Source organism: Ursus americanus, chromosome 8 (genome assembly GCF_024610735.1).
Source record: "Ursus americanus isolate L20-20 chromosome 8, mUrsAme1.1.p, whole genome shotgun sequence".
Classification (NCBI taxonomy): Eukaryota; Metazoa; Chordata; class Mammalia; order Carnivora; family Ursidae; genus Ursus; species Ursus americanus.
Window position 1 is genome coordinate 24,940,041 of NC_142134.1, and position 19,578 is coordinate 24,959,618.

The 19,578-nt window shown below is 42.6% G+C and overlaps 1 protein-coding gene across 4 annotated transcripts in view; it reads left to right on the forward strand.

Annotated features, from left to right (window-relative positions):
- SCARB2 (scavenger receptor class B member 2) overlaps window positions 1-19,578 on the forward strand; it is a 77,274-nt gene that overhangs the window by 25,583 nt on the left and 32,113 nt on the right. For all 4 annotated transcript variants that reach the window (XM_045789953.2, XM_045789951.2, XM_087864068.1 and 1 more), the window contains exons 3-5: window positions 7,428-7,575; window positions 8,647-8,835; window positions 17,023-17,114. In XM_045789953.2, the coding sequence (XP_045645909.2) occupies window positions 7,428-7,575; window positions 8,647-8,835; window positions 17,023-17,114 (429 nt within the window). The remainder of the gene's footprint in view (window positions 1-7,427; window positions 7,576-8,646; window positions 8,836-17,022; window positions 17,115-19,578) is intronic.

Genomic DNA, 19,578 nt, shown 5'->3' on the forward strand with positions numbered 1-19,578 from the left:
CAGTCTTTAAGCGTCTGCCTTCGGCTCAGGGCCGCCGGATGAGTCCCACATCGGGCTCCTCGGCTGGGAGCCTGCTTTTTCCTCTCCCTCTCCCCTGCTGTGTTCCCTGTCTCGCTGGCTGTCTCTCTGTCACATAAATAAATAAAATCTTAAAAAAAAAAATAAAGTAAAATAGCCAGTTATTTTACAAGCAAAATGGGTTTATTCAGGAATAGCAGGGGAATTACAATTCAGGACCTGCAAGCCATAGCGAACCATAGGCAGGTCTGGAAATCAAAAGAGAAGAATGTTACTTTATAGAGAAAAGGAGGAAGTTGGGAGGGGCTGTTGGAAAAATGAGAGTTCAGGGTGGTGATGGTTTCTTACTGGCTGCGTTGTGGCATTTTCTTCCTGGCTGAGCTTGTCCAGGCAAGGAGAAATTGTTTGGGTTGCGGTCTGCTACGGAGGATGAGTTGGTAAGGTGTAAGAGCTCCCCCTTCTGGCCTCCTGACTTTATTGTAAATGAGGTTTCCTTTATTGGGTTTCACATTATTATAAAAGTAACATACATAAGCAGTAAAGATAAACTTGAAAATGGTGTAAAGTAAAATCGGACAAACTGCTGTTATCCATGGTTTCACTGTCTCAAGATAATCAATGCTAATATTTTAGTGGGTATCTTCTCAGCCGTTTTTCCATGAGTGAGTTTGACTTTCACGTGGTGACCATACTATAGATCTGTCTAGGATACGCATGTACATATACATAATGTGCATATCCTGCTCACTTCATATTGCACTGTAGGTATTTCCCCATGTTATGTCTTTGTCGTGTAACTGAACCCAAGTTCATATGCCCAAAACGCAGGAAAGCTGGTCGCTCAGACATGGAATGTGCAGCAAGGAAAGGGTTTATCGGAGAGGCATCCAAACGAAGAGACAGGAGGAGGGCAGACCTCAAATCCACCTCCCCAGAGGGCTTGGGTTGTGTATTTAAGGATAAGGGGTCAGAATGTCCTGGGGTATATACGTTGAATGGAATATGCTGATTGGATACAGGGAGACGGGAGGTGTCCTCCTTTCTGAGCTTGTGTGCACGTTCAGGGATCATGTCTCTTCCTGGGCTACATGTTCATTAAATGGCAGCGGAAGCATAATAAGCGGTAAGTGGGCAGGGTGGGTGTCGGTGAGGGGGAGATCTCAGGATGTGTCATCACAGAGGTTACTTTTGTTCACTCTTGGTCTTTTCTGCCCAACTACAAGAATTCTTCCCCATTTGTTCCAAGCAGTATCAGCTACTCTTATTGGTAATAAATCAACTTCTGCAAAATAAGCTCCTAAATCAATCTGGTTAACCGGAATTTCCTTAGGGAAGAAGGGTCCAGCATTTGTTAACTCAACCTGTTGGGTTTAGTATCATACAAATACATTTTAATGTTGATAATCTTCAGGAGCTAGAGGGAATGTATTACAGCACTTTGCTTAACAATTCTCTTCTTCTTGGTCATGTAGATCAGCTCTCATTTCATTCTTTGATTACCACAGGGAATGACCATTCTCCCCATTTCTGAGCCTTAAAAGTCCTATTCCTTTCAAAGGTTTGATTTTCAAATCTATTTTCTTGTAGTTCTATTGTTTTACATTTAATTTCTTAGGGATCTAATTATCTCTTTACAATTTAGCAAAAGTAGGAACTTTGTTTAAACTTTTGTCCTGTTAGCCCTTTGGTCCTTTACTCATCTCTAAGACCAGCTGTATACATTTTTTTAAAAAAATTTTATTTATTTGAGAGTGAGAGAGAGTGACCACAAGTGGGGAGGCGAGGGAGAAGCAGGCTCCCCGTTGAGCAGGGAGCCTGACATGGGGCTTGATTCCAGGACCCTGGGATCATGACCTGAGCCAAAGGCAGGCGTTTAGCTGACTGAGCCACCCAGGGGCCCCTGTATGTTTTTGTTTTTTTTTTTTTAATATCAAAGAGATGATAGAAAATTTAGAAATGCCATGGTTATTGTCTCATTATAAGAGATTCTTATCTCTTTTTCTAAACCTGACTCAAACTCTTCTCTGATACCACATTTTTTTCTCAGGATAGAAGCCCAAGTGGCTTTAGATAAATTAGTTTTTTAAAAATCCTTTAACTGCTTGAAAGTAAGAAAAATAGAAAATTATCCCTCCTGCCCCCTTCTCTTTCTTATCTTGTACAAAAGGTGGTGACCAGGTATTTGTGAGTTTTAAGTACACATGGCATTCCTGGCTGACTTACCTACAAGAGACAGTTGGGTCAGGTTAACACTTCAAGGATGGGGGACCATCTCCATCTTCAGGAGTGAAGCTGCTTCTTGCACACCCCCAACAAATGCAGGCCGTGTTCTCCCTGCTGACAGCCCCGTACCCCCAGCTTTTTCTCAGTATACTGCTTTGGGCTCTAGGTTTTCAGTCTTTCACTTAGTTGACAGGGCAGTGGTAACAGAAAGTTAAATATAGGTGCTACTCAGCACTGTTGGGGATGGAAAATATTACTCTACCCTTCAAGGTTCTTCTAGCTGGTCTACGAATTAAATTGACATGAAACAAAGATTAACAGGAGAAAATAAAATTTAATTATATGCCCACGAGAAATCCATGTAAGCATGAGATTCCACAGACAGTCAGGCAAAGTAAGGTACAGATGTCATCCTGAATTAAGGAGGAAATGGTGGGATCTGGGACTTCAAAAGGAAGGAAAGCAATTTGCAGGAAGATGAAAAAGAGGACATTTTTGGTTGAATGTTTACAAGGCCACTTGGAAACAACGGGATATAGAGGACTTTGATCAAACAGGCCTTGTTGGACTTCTCCCTGTCTCCCATGCCTACTTAATGTTCTAATGTGAATCTATGGTGATAGCTCTCTTCCTGGAGCAGATTCTCTATCTAGATTCTTTTAGGCAGTTAGGGGAAGGTCAAAGTTTCTTCCTGAGTGGTTTGGGCCTTGATTGCTTTCAGCACAAAATAATCTGCATGCCCAAGTGGCACATCCAGAGGCCTTGCATTCTGAACCCCTGTGACACCTGCCTTGCTCTGCGCTTTCTTCCTTGGCAGGCCCGTGCACTCTGTGACTTCCCTTCGCCTCTGACTGTTCAGCCGGGCTGGCCCAGAGCTGCAGGCTGCTCTTCCTAAAGCTCCCCTGCAGTGCGTCCTCGTCCACGGGACCACAGTGTTCTCCCAACTCCATTTACAAAACACATCCTACGGTTTATGTTCATGCTGTGCTGCCTGCCCTCGCCCTCTCTCTGCCTCTATTTGGAAGCCCCTCCCCTCTCCCACCTGGGAGAAGCCTCCCCTCCTTCCAGAACCAGCTGCTGCATGATGCTGACCTCAGGACTCCCATTCCAGGGGCCATCCCTCCCTCCTTCGGGTATCTGGCTAGTGCCTTGAGTCAGCTTCAGAGCACTTTCCACATGTGAAATAGTGTTGGTATGGCAGTCCTCCCATGCTATACTGTGGAGTTCTCGCAAACAGGAGCCAGATCTTTACATCTCTCCATCTCAAGAGCTTTGTGCAAGCCCACTTGCACGTGGTATTAGTAACTAATGCTTCCTAAACACTTAGTATGTGCCAGGCAGGATTCTAACTGGGTTACAAGCTTACGTGGATTTAATACTCACAACAACCCTACAAGGAAGGCATGTTATTATCTCCATTTTACAGATGAGGAGACTGAGGCACAGAATCAAGGAGTAGCTTCTGAGTCACAGAGCCAGCAATGAGGAAGCCAGGGTCGAATGCACAGCCTGGCAGTCAGCTCTCCACCCGTGCTCCACCCAGCGTGCTTGTGACTTCTGACAGTAATTCTCAGCAGAGTGCAGGGGATGAGTGGAGAACCTAATGGCTGAACGATGAGGATTATGTGGCAGTACTGTATGTGGCTAATTTATCCAACATCTCCGTGGAAGTAGATATTGTGTAGATGTTAATTTTCCAGCTAATTAAAGTTATTCCTTTTGGTTTCCTTATCTCAGGCTATTATTTGCCTTTTGTGATGGTGAGATTTTATATAATCATTCAGCAGTTTAAAAACATTTTTGTTTTAAAAAGTAAGAACTCTGTTTTAACAAAAACTGGTTTTAAATGAAATATCTCTAAAATCAGTCTTGTATTTTCCTCAACCTTTTATTAATGTCTAGAGCCATCACTGTGATTAAAAAACAGTAAGCCGGGGCACCAGGGTGGCTCAGTCAGTTAAGCATCTGCCTTCAGCTCAGGTCATGATCTCAGGGCCCTGGGAACAGTCCTGCATCAGGCTCCCTGCTCAGCAGGGAGTCTGCTTCTTCTTCTGCCTCTGCCACTCCCCCCTGCTTGTGCTCTCTCTCTCTCTGTCAAATAAATAAATAAAATCTTTAAAAAACAAAATCATAGGCCATAATCTGAGCCTGTGATGTCCTGGGGCCTTGAACATCAGTAAGATTTATTAACATCTACTAAGTACCAGGCACTTCAAGTACAGTTCCTTAATTGTCTAGGAAGGCATAAGATTTACTTTGTCTTTTTTTTTTTTTTTTTTTACCTCTTGTTTCTATTTCTGGAAATTTCTTTATTGTTCTTGGATCTGTAGAGCAGTAATCTCTCACTTCTTGCTCTCAGTCTGCTGTTCCTCAGGAGAGACCACCCTTCTTCCGGCTGACTTTGGTTGAGGGGCTGTGGGGAAAATTTGGGTAACCAGACTAGTTCGTATTATAATTAAAATTCCTCTCCTTCCATAGTGGCCTCCCTGCAGTTGCGAGATGATAAGAGGCTTGGGAGGGGAAACATTTTGGGTTTCCTCCATCAGTTGCTATTTTGAGAGGGAGCCCCCTCACCATCCTTCCCCTTGGCCTCTGCACAGGGGGGAGGCCCCTTCCGACAGCGGGTGGCACTATCTTCCTTCAGTTGGAACACAGGCCATATGTCAGTCATGCCTGAGGGTGGCTGGTGGCTGCGGGAAGTCATGTGGTTAGCTGTGAGTGACCTGACATGGTCCCTTTGTGCCTGCCAAGGGAATTAAGTATTTCTGTGGTTTGGGAACTCTTGGCTTTGACCTTTTGAAATTTATTGAGAAACCAAGTCAAGTTACCAAGGGCTTAAAGTGATTGGAACCTCCCTGCTCAATGTGCCTTTAAAATGTTAGGTTCTTACAGGGTAAACAATAAAGAAAACATTTTAAAAAGCCATCTTCGGAGTCTGTAAATATAAACAAACATAAATGAAGCAGCCTCCAGGCTTGGGATCATTCAGGCCTCTAGGTTCCTGACGTCTGGGTTCAGTGAAAAAAATGTTAAAAGCCTTAGGAAGGTTATCAGTTTTCATCATTAGTCAGAAAACTTGGCAGAGTTCATCCCTGGGCTTCTGAACCTAGAGGGGGGATCCCAGCTCTTGGTTCCTTGGCCCGGCTTTCTCTGAGTGCAAGCTGGTGTTCACCCTGGGGTCACTTTTTCTATTTCTCGTTGCTTAGTGGCCAGTCAGGCCACCCTGGAGTCCTGAGCCGCAAATACAAAGAGCTACACCTAGAGGAGGCTATCCCCCTCCCCTCCCCTCCCCTGCTGGAGGCTCTGGAGCTAGCCAGTGGGGGAGGGGTGCCCCTCTCCGTAGGCAGAAGCCTTGGCCCAGGCAGGAGTTTGCCTTGGAAAGGTCCTCTTCTCCTCCAGCTCGAACAAATCTTTACACTCACTTATGTGTAGAGTCAAGGAAAACCTTGGATGTGGAGTCAGGTGACCAGGATTCCAAACCGGGTTCTGACACTGAGTCCTGGGCTCCTACCGTGCGTGAATCTCCATTTTTCTCATCTAGCCCAAAGACTGCGCTCTGATTTCTCTATACGGGTCTTCGGTGGCAAGCAAGACAAACGACCTCTGGTTAATTTAAATAAAAGGGGGATTTATTTGAAGGCTATATAGTGGGTTACAGAATCCAAGGGGTAGTTGGGGCAGCTGGGAAGACGGGGGCAGGGGCCAGGGCACCTTTAAAGGCCCAAGTCGCAGGGGCGCGTGGCTCCTCACATCACAGGTGCACCCCTGCCAGAGGAAGCCGACTTTCTACTGGCTTTTCCGTCTTGCGGCTCTGTGCTCAGCATCGGAGGCCGAGGGAACGGAACCGGTCAGACTTGGGTCCCTCACCGCTGCCCAGTGCAGGCCAGGAAGGCGAACAGGGCTCCCCGCGCGGAGGAGAAGGGCGGCTGGCGCTGCGTGCAGCCTTCGTCAGGGGTAGTGCTGAGTCCTGGAACTGGGAGGGTGTGTGATTTGTCTCTCTCTCCTGTTTGGCATTTGTTAGAGGCGATCATGGGTTCCATCCTGCACATTTTTATTAAGCACCTGTTAAGGGAGGCCATGTGATGCCGTGGGAAGAGCACCGCGCGTGTGAGTTAGAAGACTTCGGTTCAAGGTCCGAGCCCTCTAATGCCCGTCTGCGCCCTGTGTCCCCATCTGTAAAAGTGGGGCAGAAACGCTTAGCTCCGTCGGGGCCACAGCCTTGCCGTAAGGACTAAGTGAAATCAGATGAGATCGTGGGGTTAAACCCTTTGAGGAGCCGGGCAGGGTCAGATACGTATGTACTGTGCGTAGCTTGGTGCTTAATGATAAAGAGCAGACATCTGTTTTCACTAAAATTGTCCAGTGTCCAGGCAGGGCCAGGACCAACATTCATTAATTGGATGAACAAACTATCAGATCCTGTTTTTATTTAGAATTTTGATGTTTTGTTCATCGTGAATGTTTTTGCATTAATTTTTGCATTAATTTTTAAAAATGCATTGCGATATGATTTACCTTCATTCCAGAGTGTTCTGGCACCTCTTATATTTTGCATGCAAAACAAGTGACTCACCTACCCCCCCCACCCCCCCTTCACCCTGGTGAGGCCCTGACTCCAGGCACTTTCTGTGAACTTAATACCTTATCTGGGGGCATGAACCTGAACCAAACTGAGCAAAACCAAAAACAGGAGCGAACTCCTCTAATTTACTAATAAGCCTTGGGCATTTATTTTGTGAAATGAATTTTCAGCTGAATTCAAATTAGAAATAAAAAGACTTTGGAAAATAAATTGAAACTCAGACTGAATCTATGGACTGAAAAGTTTGAAAATATTTCGGGAGCAAACTAACACGGGAGAGAGTTCATTGGCTTTGATTTCCTGGTCAGGGTGACCCTGGACTATCATGTCGTGTGTTGTGTTCCCCACCCCACCCCCCACTTGCCTTTGTAGGGAAAAAGAATGAAGAGGACAGTGTTTTGAAAAGACTATCCTATCTGAGGCCTTATTTCCTTCCCACATTCTGCTTTAGTCTCTGGTGTTTAGGGGGTTGGTATTTCCAGACACTCTCGAAAAAGAATTATAGTGGGAATGTTGTATCAGAAACTTTGATGCTAAGAGAAAGGTCAAGTATTGCTTTTTAAAGTGGTACCGATTTCAAACAGAATCCTTTTCTTTCTTTTAGGGAACTTAGAAACAAAGCAGATATTCAATTTGGAGATAATGGAACGACAATATCTGCTGTTAGCAACAAGGCCTATGTTTTTGAACGAAATCAATCTGTTGGAGACCCCAAAGTTGACTTAATTAGAACATTAAATATTCCTGCGGTGGTAAGTAGGCATTTTTAGTATCATTATTGTGGATTTTAGAGGAAAGGAAAAAGCTAAGCTAAGGCTGTTAGGGTTTTACATTTAGGAGTTATTAAGTTATGTTAAAAATATACATATATAAAAATATAAATACATTTTTACACTTCCCTTCCTTAGAGTTCATCTGAGACTTTTTTCCGAGATTTTTCAAACCAGATCTTTTCAAATGGTGACATAATGCAAATTTTAGGATCCCCCCCCCCCAATTTCTTGCTGTGTGTTCAGGATCAGCTCTTGTGCAAATAAATATGACCCTGGGATTTTTTTGAAGGGGTGGGGGTGGATAGCTAATAATTTTTTATGTGCCCCTTGTTTTGGTTCAGAAAACCCAGCAGCAGAATTTGCATACCATTTCTTAGTTTAGATTTTGATCTTAGATTTTTTAATTGTCAAAATATATACTGACTTTTCCCTCCCTTAACAAATAGCAGAGACTGGGTGCTGATTACAGTCTAGCAGGATTTCACTGGGCTCAGTTATAATGACAATCCCATCTAAGAAAGCTGCAGAAGACCCAGAAAACTTTCCTGTTCACCTACAGCAACCCCCTCCGAGGTTCCCACTCTAACTCCTGGGTGACAACGACACATGCAGCTGGACACTCATGGTGGACCCAGGATTTAGAAATTACTAGATCCCAGATTTGACCTTGCCCTGCTGCCTAGGCCTGCAGGGTTTAAAATTGAGGGTCCAGCCTCTGGCTTGGATCAGAGGGGCGGTGGCGCCACCTTGTGGCTGAAGATGCCAGTGTATTTTACAAGAGTTTTACTCGTTCCATTGGCAGTGTGGTGAGAACTCACGAGCTAGCTGCAGATGGGAAGGCTAAGCTCACACTTACAAAATGTAATACTGAGAAAGGACAAAAACTGAAGAGTCTTGTTCTTGCACACGCTGCCAGGGAGGATCTTTCTGGCTGATTTAGGAGTTGTTCAGGCTTAACATTTACTTTTAAGCTTCCAGCCCTCTTTGCCGAAGGGGCAGTAGGAGAGTGGGGTGGGGACTCTGCTATCTGAATTTGCCTGTGCTTCTCAGACTGCCATGGAATGGGTCCAGCTCCACTTCCTCCGGGAGCTCATCGAGGCCCTGTTGAAGGCCTATCAGCAGAAGCTCTTTGTGACCCACACCGTGGATGAACTGCTCTGGGGCTACAAAGATGAGATCTTGTCCCTCATCAGCGTTTTCAAACCAGAGATCTCTCCCTATTTTGGCCTGTACTATGGGGTAAGTTGATTTTTCTTTTCAGAACCTCTTTATTCAGCTGATGGGGGTGGACGAGCACTCCAAGCCAGATTTCATCCTCACTTTGGGTTTCTTCCAGAAAAAGACCAAAACTGCCTGGAATTCTAGATGTCTTGTAGAGCCTGTGAAAAATAAGAAAGTGTTTTAGTTTTTAGGAAAAAAAATCCTTTTCCCCCAATTTCAACATGCTACCTGCACTGACTTTGAATGAGAGCAGCTTTGAAAAATACGCAGAGTGTGACTGTGCCATTAATCAGGTGCGATCTTTCCAAGTGTCATAAATTTCAGTGATCAAGGCCAAGCCTCTGCTGATGACTTAGGGGCTGAACCCATGCATCAGCCTGAGAGAGACAAATAAGAAACTAAGTAGGAACATGTAATCCATTTGGGGTGGTAGCTACATGTTACGTTTTCAGACATGTCATTCAAGAAAGAGACTGGGTGATTTGAAACTCTATGTCACTCATCTGTGATATCTTATGCTTTTAAGTGGAATTTTTGTGTGGTTCCTTGCAGTTCCTTGTGGTTCCTTTATTCACTTTGGCTTGAAATAAAAATATTTCAGCCTTCAAGTAATTATTATTCAAAGCATATGTTATTGCTGCCTGAGTTTCGAATGCATTAACATTAAAAGGAATTTTAAAGATCCATCTTCCCCCCAGCAAAAAGCCCAACAAAAATCAAAACCAAAAACCTGTGTAAAATGGATAGTGGGAGGTTGGTAATGACAAACTTAAACTCAAAAGAAAGTGTTAGGGGCACCTGGGTGGCTCAGTCGGTTAAGCATCTGCCTTCAGCTCAGGTCATGATCTCAGGCTCCTAGGATCAAGCCCTGCATTGGGCTCCCTGCTCAGCGGGGAGTCTGCTTCTCCCCTCTCTGCCTCTCTCCCCTGCTCGTGCTCTCATTTGCTCTCTCCCAAATGAATAAATAAAAATCTGAAAGAAAGAAAGAAAGAAAGAAAGAAAGAAAGAAAGAAAGAGAGTGTTAGGTGAACGGTGAGGTCTGAGATTGTGATGAATTTCCTCATCTTTAAGTTTGTAGTTACTCTCTGGTTCTCATTATTCAAGAATCTCATCCTTATGCTTTCATCTCCTAGCGTGTTCCTTTGTGTCTATGGCAAATGGTAATACTACTGCCCCTGTGCCTCTGAGGGTGTACAAAACTTGGACACCATTCAGACAAAATAGTAAAAAAGTTTTTAACATGATATATGCGTGAGGTGGGGGTCCTAGGAGTAGGGCTGGGCTGACCCTGAATCCTTCACTCTGGGGGAGTAGACTTGATAGATGCTCCCTGGGAGATCCCATCTGATAGGAGCCCAGCTCCCGTGAGACCAGAGGAGGCACTGACTTCTTGTTAAATTGTAGCTAGACCTCCCTTCTCGAAAAAACTTCGGGAGAACTTCCAACAGAGAACCAACAAAACTTTTAAAAAAAAATTTATTTATATATCAGGGAGAAAGAGATTCCCAAGCAGGCTCCATGCCCGCATGGAACCCAACTCAGGGCTTGGATCTCACAACCCCGAGATCACAGCCTGAGCTGAAATCAAGAGTCAAAGGCTTAGCCAGCTGAGCTACCCAGGTGCCCCAACAAAGTTTCCTTAGGCCCTTTGGGTCCCAGGGGCTTCCATCCACCTGCCAGGTAGACCCTATTCTGAAGACCTCAGTGTTTTTTAGGTAACTTCCGTTGTATAGCTCATTTTTTTTTGTTTTGTTTTTACATCATTAACTTCATCAGACTTATAACCAAGTTCCTTTTATATCTTTTTAAAATGTAACCCACATTTATGGGCTCGTTAAGAAATTGGCATTTTTGTTTTCCAAGGCAAGGAGGTCTTGTTTTATGTATTTATTTATTTCTTCCTTTTTCTGTCCTTGCCCTTTACCACTCCGTACACCACTGTATCTCCACAGGGCCCCACTAGTGAAAAGCCCTGTCCCATTGCTCAGTTAGAGTAGTACTTTTAGTGGATTTCCCACAGCCAGGAATAGAGCATAAGACCTGGAAACAGGGGCGCCTGGGTGGCTTAGTCGTTAAGCGTCTGCCTTTGGCTCAGGGCATGATCCCAGGGTCCTGGGATCGAGCCCCTTGTCGGGCTCCCTGCTCAGCGGGGAGCTTGCTTCTCCCTCTCCCGCTTCCCTGTTTGTGTTCTCTCTCTCTGTCAAATAAATAAATAAAATCTTAAAAAAAAAAAGAAAAAAAAAAGAAGAAAAAGACCTGGAAACAAAGGGCCTGGATTTACATTCTGACTTTTTCACTTGATAACTGTGGGGCTATTTCTGAACCTCGGTTTCATCATGTGTGACTTGAGGCTAAAAGTATCCATGCTTCCAAAGCTGTTTTGTAAGGCTAAATGAGAAGTCCATAAAAATGCTTTGCAAACTATAAATCTCAGTACGCATTTCAGGAGCTATTCTTTCCCCCCATGACTGACTCCAGAGAGGACTCTGAATTCATATGAATGACTAGTATATCTCTCCATTTGGGACCCAGATAAACTTCCTGTGGTGTTGTTGGTAAAAAGGCAGTGTTTCTGATCAGTTTGTCATCTGCTCTGGTCAAATACTGATTCTTTAACCAATAGCATGGAAGTTCACACTTGAGCCGCCATTCATTCAAAGACCAGGATAGGCTGTGGGGGCACACCTCCCTTGGCACCCACTCCTCTGCCCCTGCCTGAGCCTGGCCGAAAATCTTTCCTGAATCCTGGTGGTCTTGTGCAAGCATTGCCCTCAGATGCACCAGGCTTGCATGCCTGCCCCACCTGCTCTGAGACACAGGATGAAGAGAGAAATCTCGGTGAATGCCAGTGAGCACTTCTCCTTCAAAGACTCTAGTGACGAAACAGCCAAACAATTAATGGGAAGGGGTAGAGTGTGAGAACAACCAGGATGAGTGAATGTAGGATATTGGCACAGAACTTCTGAGAAGAAGGGACCTGGTTAAATATCAGATGCTCTCATTTGCATTTTGCAGGGCCAATCAGCATATTTTTACCCATTGATTTTAGGGCGCCTCTGTTCTCTGTGACCTAAGAGAGTTCCAGCACCTCCCACTGAATGTGGATTCGTGGGTGTATTAAATTATAGTTGTTGGAAAGTGTCTTTGAGAGGTCAGCTAGTCCAGCCCGTTCTTCGGGGGTGGGGGTGGGGATCATGCTTACGTTAGAGTAGGGGTAGGACTGTGGTAGTCCCAGCTCAGGGCACCTCTCCGTCTCCTGCAGTAATACGTTCTTTGTATCCAGCGCACGTCCCTGCCGTCATAACGTAAAACCTCTTTATTCCCACTTGTCCCCAAGTAACAAAGGTTCTAGCAAGAGACAGGGAAGCATTCAGATGCAATGTGTGACTCTTGGGCAGAAAACAGCTGGGGAGAACCCTTTTTGAATTACTGTGAAACATGTAAATGCTTCTCTATTTGACTTAGCCCATATCTGAGTTAAATGGAGAGTTTAGGAAATAGCAGCCATTCATTTTTAAAATTGGTGGTTCAGCATTTTTTACGTAGAGTATTTGAATTTTCTCTAAGTTGGTGTAGCAATGTGAACATTGCTTCTCCTAAACGAGTTCTTTCTCATATCTTAAAGTCACGGAAAGCTTCATGTGGGGAACACGACGTGACCTTGATGTATGTGGACCAAGTTGATATATTGACATAGTTGGTGGAAAGAAGAACCAAAGTAGGCAAAACACATGAGAAGAGAATTCACAAAGGGTATGAATGTTTTTAAGGCAAGGATCTGAATGATATGAGAAAAGGGTTCAACCTCAGGGAATATAGAAAAGGGGATAAGAAACCTTTTTCTTTTTTGGTTCATCTAATGAGCAGAGCTTAACAAAAGTAACTTGGGGAGGGTAAACTGATTTACCCTGCTATTTCCACCCGTCTCCAGCTGGGCGACCTTGGGCAGCTCGATAATATGTATCAAAAAGCTTAAACATGTTGGTGTTCTTTTCTCTAGTGATTTTACTGTTATGGGTCTTGTGTAGAAAACAAAAGTACTGACAAGGCTTTGAGGCATCAAGATATTCATACAACATTATTTGTAGTACCAAAAAAAATCAAAATTAAATATCCAATAATAGAATAATTAATTATTTCTGCATAATGTTGTGGAGTCATTAAATTACACGTATGAAGAACTTTTGGTAACATGGGAAATATGTTAAGTAAAAACTTGTGTGTGTGTATAAATATATACATGCACAGTTGTATATACGTATAAAAATTGTGTGTATATATATTACACATATATAATGTATCTTAGTTCAATAAACAAATCTCATATAGAAAAGAGACTGAAAAGAAACAGACTAAAGTACTAATAGTAGTTCCCATTGGTTAAGAGAATGATAAATAATGGGCACTTAAAAAAAAGGTTTTAGATTTGATTTAATTATTTGAGAGAGAGAGCATGAGCAGAGGGTGAGGGGTTGTGGGCAGAGGAAGAGTCAGATTCCCACTGAGCAGGGAGCCTGATATGGGGCTCGATTGCTCATGACCTGAACTGAAGGCAGACGCATAACCGACTGAGCCACCCAGGTGCCCCTGGGCACTTTTTAAATACATCATTCTGTATTTTCTAATGAGACTTTATTACTTTTATAATCAGAAAAATGTATTACTTCTGTAATCAGAAGAGAAACCTATTTTAAAAATAAAGGAGAACACTAGTCCTATGCATCAGCAAAATGCATCTGTGTTAATACCCAAAAAGGTATCTGTGAAAAACCTCCAAAGATAGCTTAAAGCAATGGAAATAGAACAGTCTTTGGTTATTTTCCTATTCTTAGCTTATCTACAAAGTGCCTGTCACATAGTAAGCATGTAATAATAAGCATTGAAAAGAGGGAGAGCAATTATAATAATAGTATTAGAATGGACGCACCAGGAAGGCAGTAATTTTGTTCGCTGGTTTCCAGTGCTAGACACATGGTGGGCATTCAGGAAGTGCTGGCTAATAGATGAATGAGTGCCGCACATCAGTCTATGGTGTGCGGTCACATAGCTGGGCTTCAGTCCTAGCGCTGGCATTTGCTGGCTGAGTGATCTGGGCAAGTTATTTAACTGCTCTTTGTTTCAGATTTCTCATCTATAGAAAGAGGGTAAAATAGTGCTTGCCTGTATTAGTTTCCCATTGCTGCTGTAACAAAGAGCCATAAACTTAGGGGCTTAAAACAACACCGATTTATCTTACAGTTCCAGATGTCAGTAGTCTTAAAATCAGGGTGTGGTCAGGGCTGTGTTCCTTCTGGAGGCTCTAAGGGGAAAGAAATCTGCCTCCCTGACTTCTACAGCTTCTGGGAGCAGCCTTCATTTCTTTGGCTTGCAGCCCCTCCCACCATTGTCAAGGCCAACAGGGAAACATCGTCACTCTCAGTCTCCCCAGCTGACCTCAGCTCGTCATCTCAGTTACTACTCCGGCCTCTCTTTGTGAGAACCCTTGTGATTACTTTGGATCCACGCAGGTAGCTCAGGAGAATGTCCCCACCTCGAGATCCTTGACTTAATCACATCCACAAAGTCCTTGTTGCCACATTAGATAACAGATTCACGGGTTCGGGGGATTAGAACATGGACGTATTTGGAGGGCCATTATTCTGTCTACCACGCTATCTTATGTGCTGAGGAGTTCATGAGATTATCCATACTACAATTTTACATCAGTGTTAGGAATATTATAAATACTCAATAATTGTTAGCTCTTTCTACTTTATTATTACAGAGGAGCTAGGACCCATGCTATTTCCCAGACGTCAAAAAGCTCTATGTACAGATAAAGAATTTGTAAGGATACAGATTATCTGTATGTGCCCTTAAGAAGTGTAAGCTGGAGGGGCGCCTGGGTGGCTTAGTCGGTTAAGCGTCTGCCTTCAGCTCGGGTCATGATTTTGGGGTCCTGGGATCGAGCCTGCTTCGGGCTCCCTGCTTAGCGGGGAGCCTGCTTCTCCCTCTCCTTCTGCCGCTCCCTCTGCTTGTGCTCTCTCGTGCTCTCTCTCAAATAAATAAATGAAACTTTTAAAAAATGTAACTTGGACAAAATGTGCAGGTGAAGAAAGCTTACTTGAAAGCGGGACTATATTAATACCACTTTCTTCTGTTGCAGCTAATGCATAATAGGGTCCCAGCCTTGGACTTATGCTTTCTTATTTTCTGTATGTAATTAAGATATAATTCACTTATCATAAAATTCACCATTTTAAAGTGTACAATTTAGCACAAGATTGTGCAGCCACCACCACTATGTAATTTTAGAACATTTTCATCATCCTCCCCCAAAAAACACGTACTCAGTAGTCACTTCCTTTTCTCCCCTTCCTCTAATCTACTTTCTGTCTCTATGGATTTGCCTGTGAATCTGTGGAAATTTTTTAATAGTTTAAAGGTTTGTGTCTTTTTTGGTTTTCTTTTTGCTTTTGTGAAGAAAAGTAAGATTATACTTTTTGTTTGAGACAGAACATAAGTAGTCCCCCCCACACTTACCTGCCCAACCTCTCTCTGCCCCTTTGGGGTGCTGGGACCTCCGGTGCTGGGCAGGAGAGGCCAGGCTGGCCCAGGCTGAGGGAGGAGAAGAGTCAGCACTCTGTGTGGGAGCTTCCTCAGAGCCAGAGAGGAAGGGCATTTGGGACTGGAGCTTGGTTTTGTTAGGCAAAAAATAATATTAAAAAATTCAGCATACATGCTCATTCCACAAATGGGGGCCAAGGCACTGCCTCTGAGTTGAACCCTCTCTGGTGGTTGAATATTCATATGCACGTTGGACATGTCTATAAATGGAATCATTCAATAGATGACCTTTGTCTGACTTGTGTTATTTAGCATAATGCTTGCCGGGGTCATCCATGTGGTGGCGTGTATCAGCACTTGGTTCATCTGGTGGCCGAGTCGTATTCTGTTGTATGGATGGACCATGCTGTATCTGTTCATCAGTTGGTGGGTGTTTGGGTGGTTTCTACTCTTTGGCTATTATGAATAAAGCTGCCCTGAACATTTGTGTACAAGTTTTTGTGTGGACGTTGGCCCTATACCTTGGAATGGAATTCTCTTGGGTATATAGAGAGGAGTGGAATTTTGGTTCATATGGTAATTCTGTTTGACTTTCTGAGAAACCACCAAACTGTTTTCCACAGCACCTGCACCATTTTCCATTCCCATCAGCAGTGCGTGAAGGCTTGTTTCTCCACATCCTCAACAATGCTTATTATTTTCCTTTTTTTTAAAGATCTATTTATTTTAGAGAGGGAGCACGAATGGGAGGGGCAGAGGGAGAGGGAGAGAGAATCTCAAGCAGACTCCACACTGAGTGCGGAGCCCACACGGGGCTCGAACTCACAACCCTGAGATCACGACCTGAGCCGAAACCAAGAGTTGGATGCTTAACCGACAGCACCACCCAGGCGCCCCATTTTCCTTTTTTTTCTTTTATCACCATCATGGTAGGTGTGAAATAGTATCATGGCTTTGATTTGCATTTCTCTGAAGACTGATGATGTTGAGCATCTTTCATGTACTTGTTGGCCATTTGAATATTTTGGAGAAAGGTGTCTTCAAATCCTTTGCCTATTATTTAATTGGGCTCCTGTTTTTTAAAACCATAAAGTAATAATACGACTAATATGGTATTTAGTCAAATAGTCACTGTGTTCCTGGTTCAGTCTTAGGTAGCAGTTACTCACAACTAGGATAGTTTCATGAAGCTTAAGTTTATCAGTTACTGTATCAATTAGATTTCTCCAGAAAAACAGAATCAGTAGGAGATCTATATCTATATCTGTATCTGTAGTATCTATCTGAGAAATTTATACGTATTAAGGAATTGGTTTATGCAATGGTGGAGGCAGCAAGTGGCCAGTCTGAAATCCGTAAGACAGGCGGGCAGGCTAGAAACTCGGGCAGGATTTTTATATTGCAGAATTGAGAATTCCTTTTTGTCCGGCAAACCTTGGATTTTGTTTTTAAAACCTTCCACTGATTGGATGAGTCCACCCACATTATCAGTGGTAATTTACTTAAAGTCAGTTGATTGTAAGTATGCATCATATCTGCAGAATACAACAACATCCAGACTAGCGTTTGACCAAACAGCGAGGCACCATAGTCTACCAAGTTGACACAGAAAATTAACAATCGTGGTTTCTTAAAATGATCGTATTCAATTATTTTCAGAAAAATGGGACTAATGATGGAGACTATGTTTTTCTAACTGGAGAAGACAATTACCTTAACTTTTCAAAGATTGTGGAGTGGAATGGAAAAACGTAAGTGTAATGATTTACCAGTGTAATTATTTTTTAAATTTTTGTTAAAATTGCATGTCCACTTACATATGATTTCAAAAAAATATTAACACTGTCATTTTTTTTGCATGAGAACTCTATAAATATGTCAAATATCTTTATAATTACGATTATAAAAATCAAGATTGAGGCAACACACTTTACTAATTAACTGTCAGTGTGTTGTAGACTGCTCGTGGCTGGGCATGAGTTACAAACAGTGAAAAGTCTCACTTTCTGTGTGGTCATTGAATGATGTGTAGCTGAAGTACAAATACTTTAAAACCACTTGTTTTGGGGGGAGAGGGAAGAGTGTCTCTTTTGAATTTAATTTAGTGATTGTGGATTGTTCACATGTTCGTCTTTAAAGATAAAATACATGTGAGTTCACTATCACGGTATTTCAGAAATATTTTTTAACATTTATAACTTAAAAACAAACTACTTCCAAAAAGGAGCTGAGGCAATTTGCAATAAAGCTACATAAAAGCCAAGATACTTTACATCAGAGGAATTAGAAACCTTGGAGAGAAAAGGAGGGTAATTCTTCAGGGACTGAGATAAGAGGAATTCTGTTCTTGAACATTAAATTTACATCTAAGCTTCCCAGAAATATGGGCAAAAAAACCGGTGTGGAATATAGGGGAGCCCCTCTGTACTACCCTTGCAAGTCTTCTGTAAATCTAAAACTATTTTTAAATAAAAAGTTTATTTGAATTTTAAAAAGCACACATATCCATGTACATAAACATATATTTGTGCCTGTGTGCACGCATACAAACACACACCCCAAAATAGATAAGATCCCCGAAAAAATATGTGAGAAGCTGGTAACAGCGTTGCCCCTGGAGGGGGGATGTGGATGTCCGGGGCGCTGGCCGCAGGGAAATTTACTTGCACACAGGATAAAGCTGGATTTTGTTTTAGACTCAATCTGTTATTTTCTTTCTAATCTTTGAATAGCACAGTGTAATCCTTTTGTATACTTATTATAATTATTGATAGAGTTGTAATATAATGATATAGTATTTAATAGATTGGACTTTTTTTCTGGTTTATGTCTACTCTACCCGCAGAGATTTATGGTTCATATTTAACAATATTTTCTTGACAAAACTGAAAGCTGTCTATTGTCTCTTCTCCTCCAAAAGAGGACAATAACTTCACCAATTTCATAACATGTTACACCCACCTTCTGTGCTATTCTGGCCTTCAACTTGTTTCACATTCTTTGGAAGCCAAATATAAATAAAATGTTTATTATTTTTATAGTAAATATTTAAATGTACCAATGTATTTTATTAAATTTTCTTTTTAAATTTTCTGTGCATTTTTATTGAAATTCTAGTTAGTGAACCTACAGTGTGATATTAGTTTCAGGTGTACAATATAGCGATTCCATCCCTTACACACAACACCCAGGGCTCGTTACAACAAGTGCACTCCTTAATCCCCATCACCCCTCTAGCCCATCCCTCCTCTTCCCCTCCAGCAACCCCGCTTGTTCTCTGTAGTTAAGAGTCTCCTCTGGTTTGCCTCCCTCTCTTTTTTTCCCTTCACCTATGTTCATCTGTTTTGTTCTCTTAAATTCCACAGATGATTGAAATCATACGGTATGTGTCTTTCTCTGACTGACTTATTTTGCTTAGCGTAATATACTCTAGCTCCATCCACATCATTGCAAATGGCAAGATTTCATTCCTTTTATGGCTGAATAATATCCCATTGTATATATATATATACCACCTCTTCTTTAGCCATTCATCAGTCGATGGACATTTGGGCTCTTTCCTTAATTTGGCTATTGTTGGTAATGCTGCTGTAAACTTTGGGGTGCATATATCCCTCTGAATCTGAATTTTGTATCCTTTGGGTAAATACTTAGTAGTGCAGTTGCTGGGTCATAGGGTAGTTCTATTTTTAACTTTTAGAGGAACCTCCATACTGTTTTCCAGAGTGGCTGCACCAGTTTGCTTTCCCACCAACAGTGTAGGAGGGTTCCCCTTTCTCCGCATCCTCACCAATATCTGTTGTTTCCTCAGTTGTTAATTTTAGCCATTCTGACAGGTGTGAGGTGCTATCTGATTGTGGTTTTGATTTGTATTTCCCCGATGATGAGTATTGTTGAGCATCTTTTCATGTGTCTGTTGGCCATCTGTGTGTCTTCTTTGGAAAAATGTCTATTCGTGTCTTCCGCCCATTTCTTAACTGCATTATTTGCTTTTGGGGTGTTGGGTTTGATAAGTTCTTATAGATTTTGGATACTAACCTTTATCAGATACGTCATTTACAAATACCTTCTCCCATTCCATAAGCTGCCTTTAGGAAACTTCGCTGTGCGGATGCTTCTTATCTTGGTGAAGTCCCAGTAGTTCATTTTTGCTTTTGTTTCCCTTGCCTCTGGAGACGTGTCTAATAAGAAGTCGGTACGGCTGAGATCAAAGAG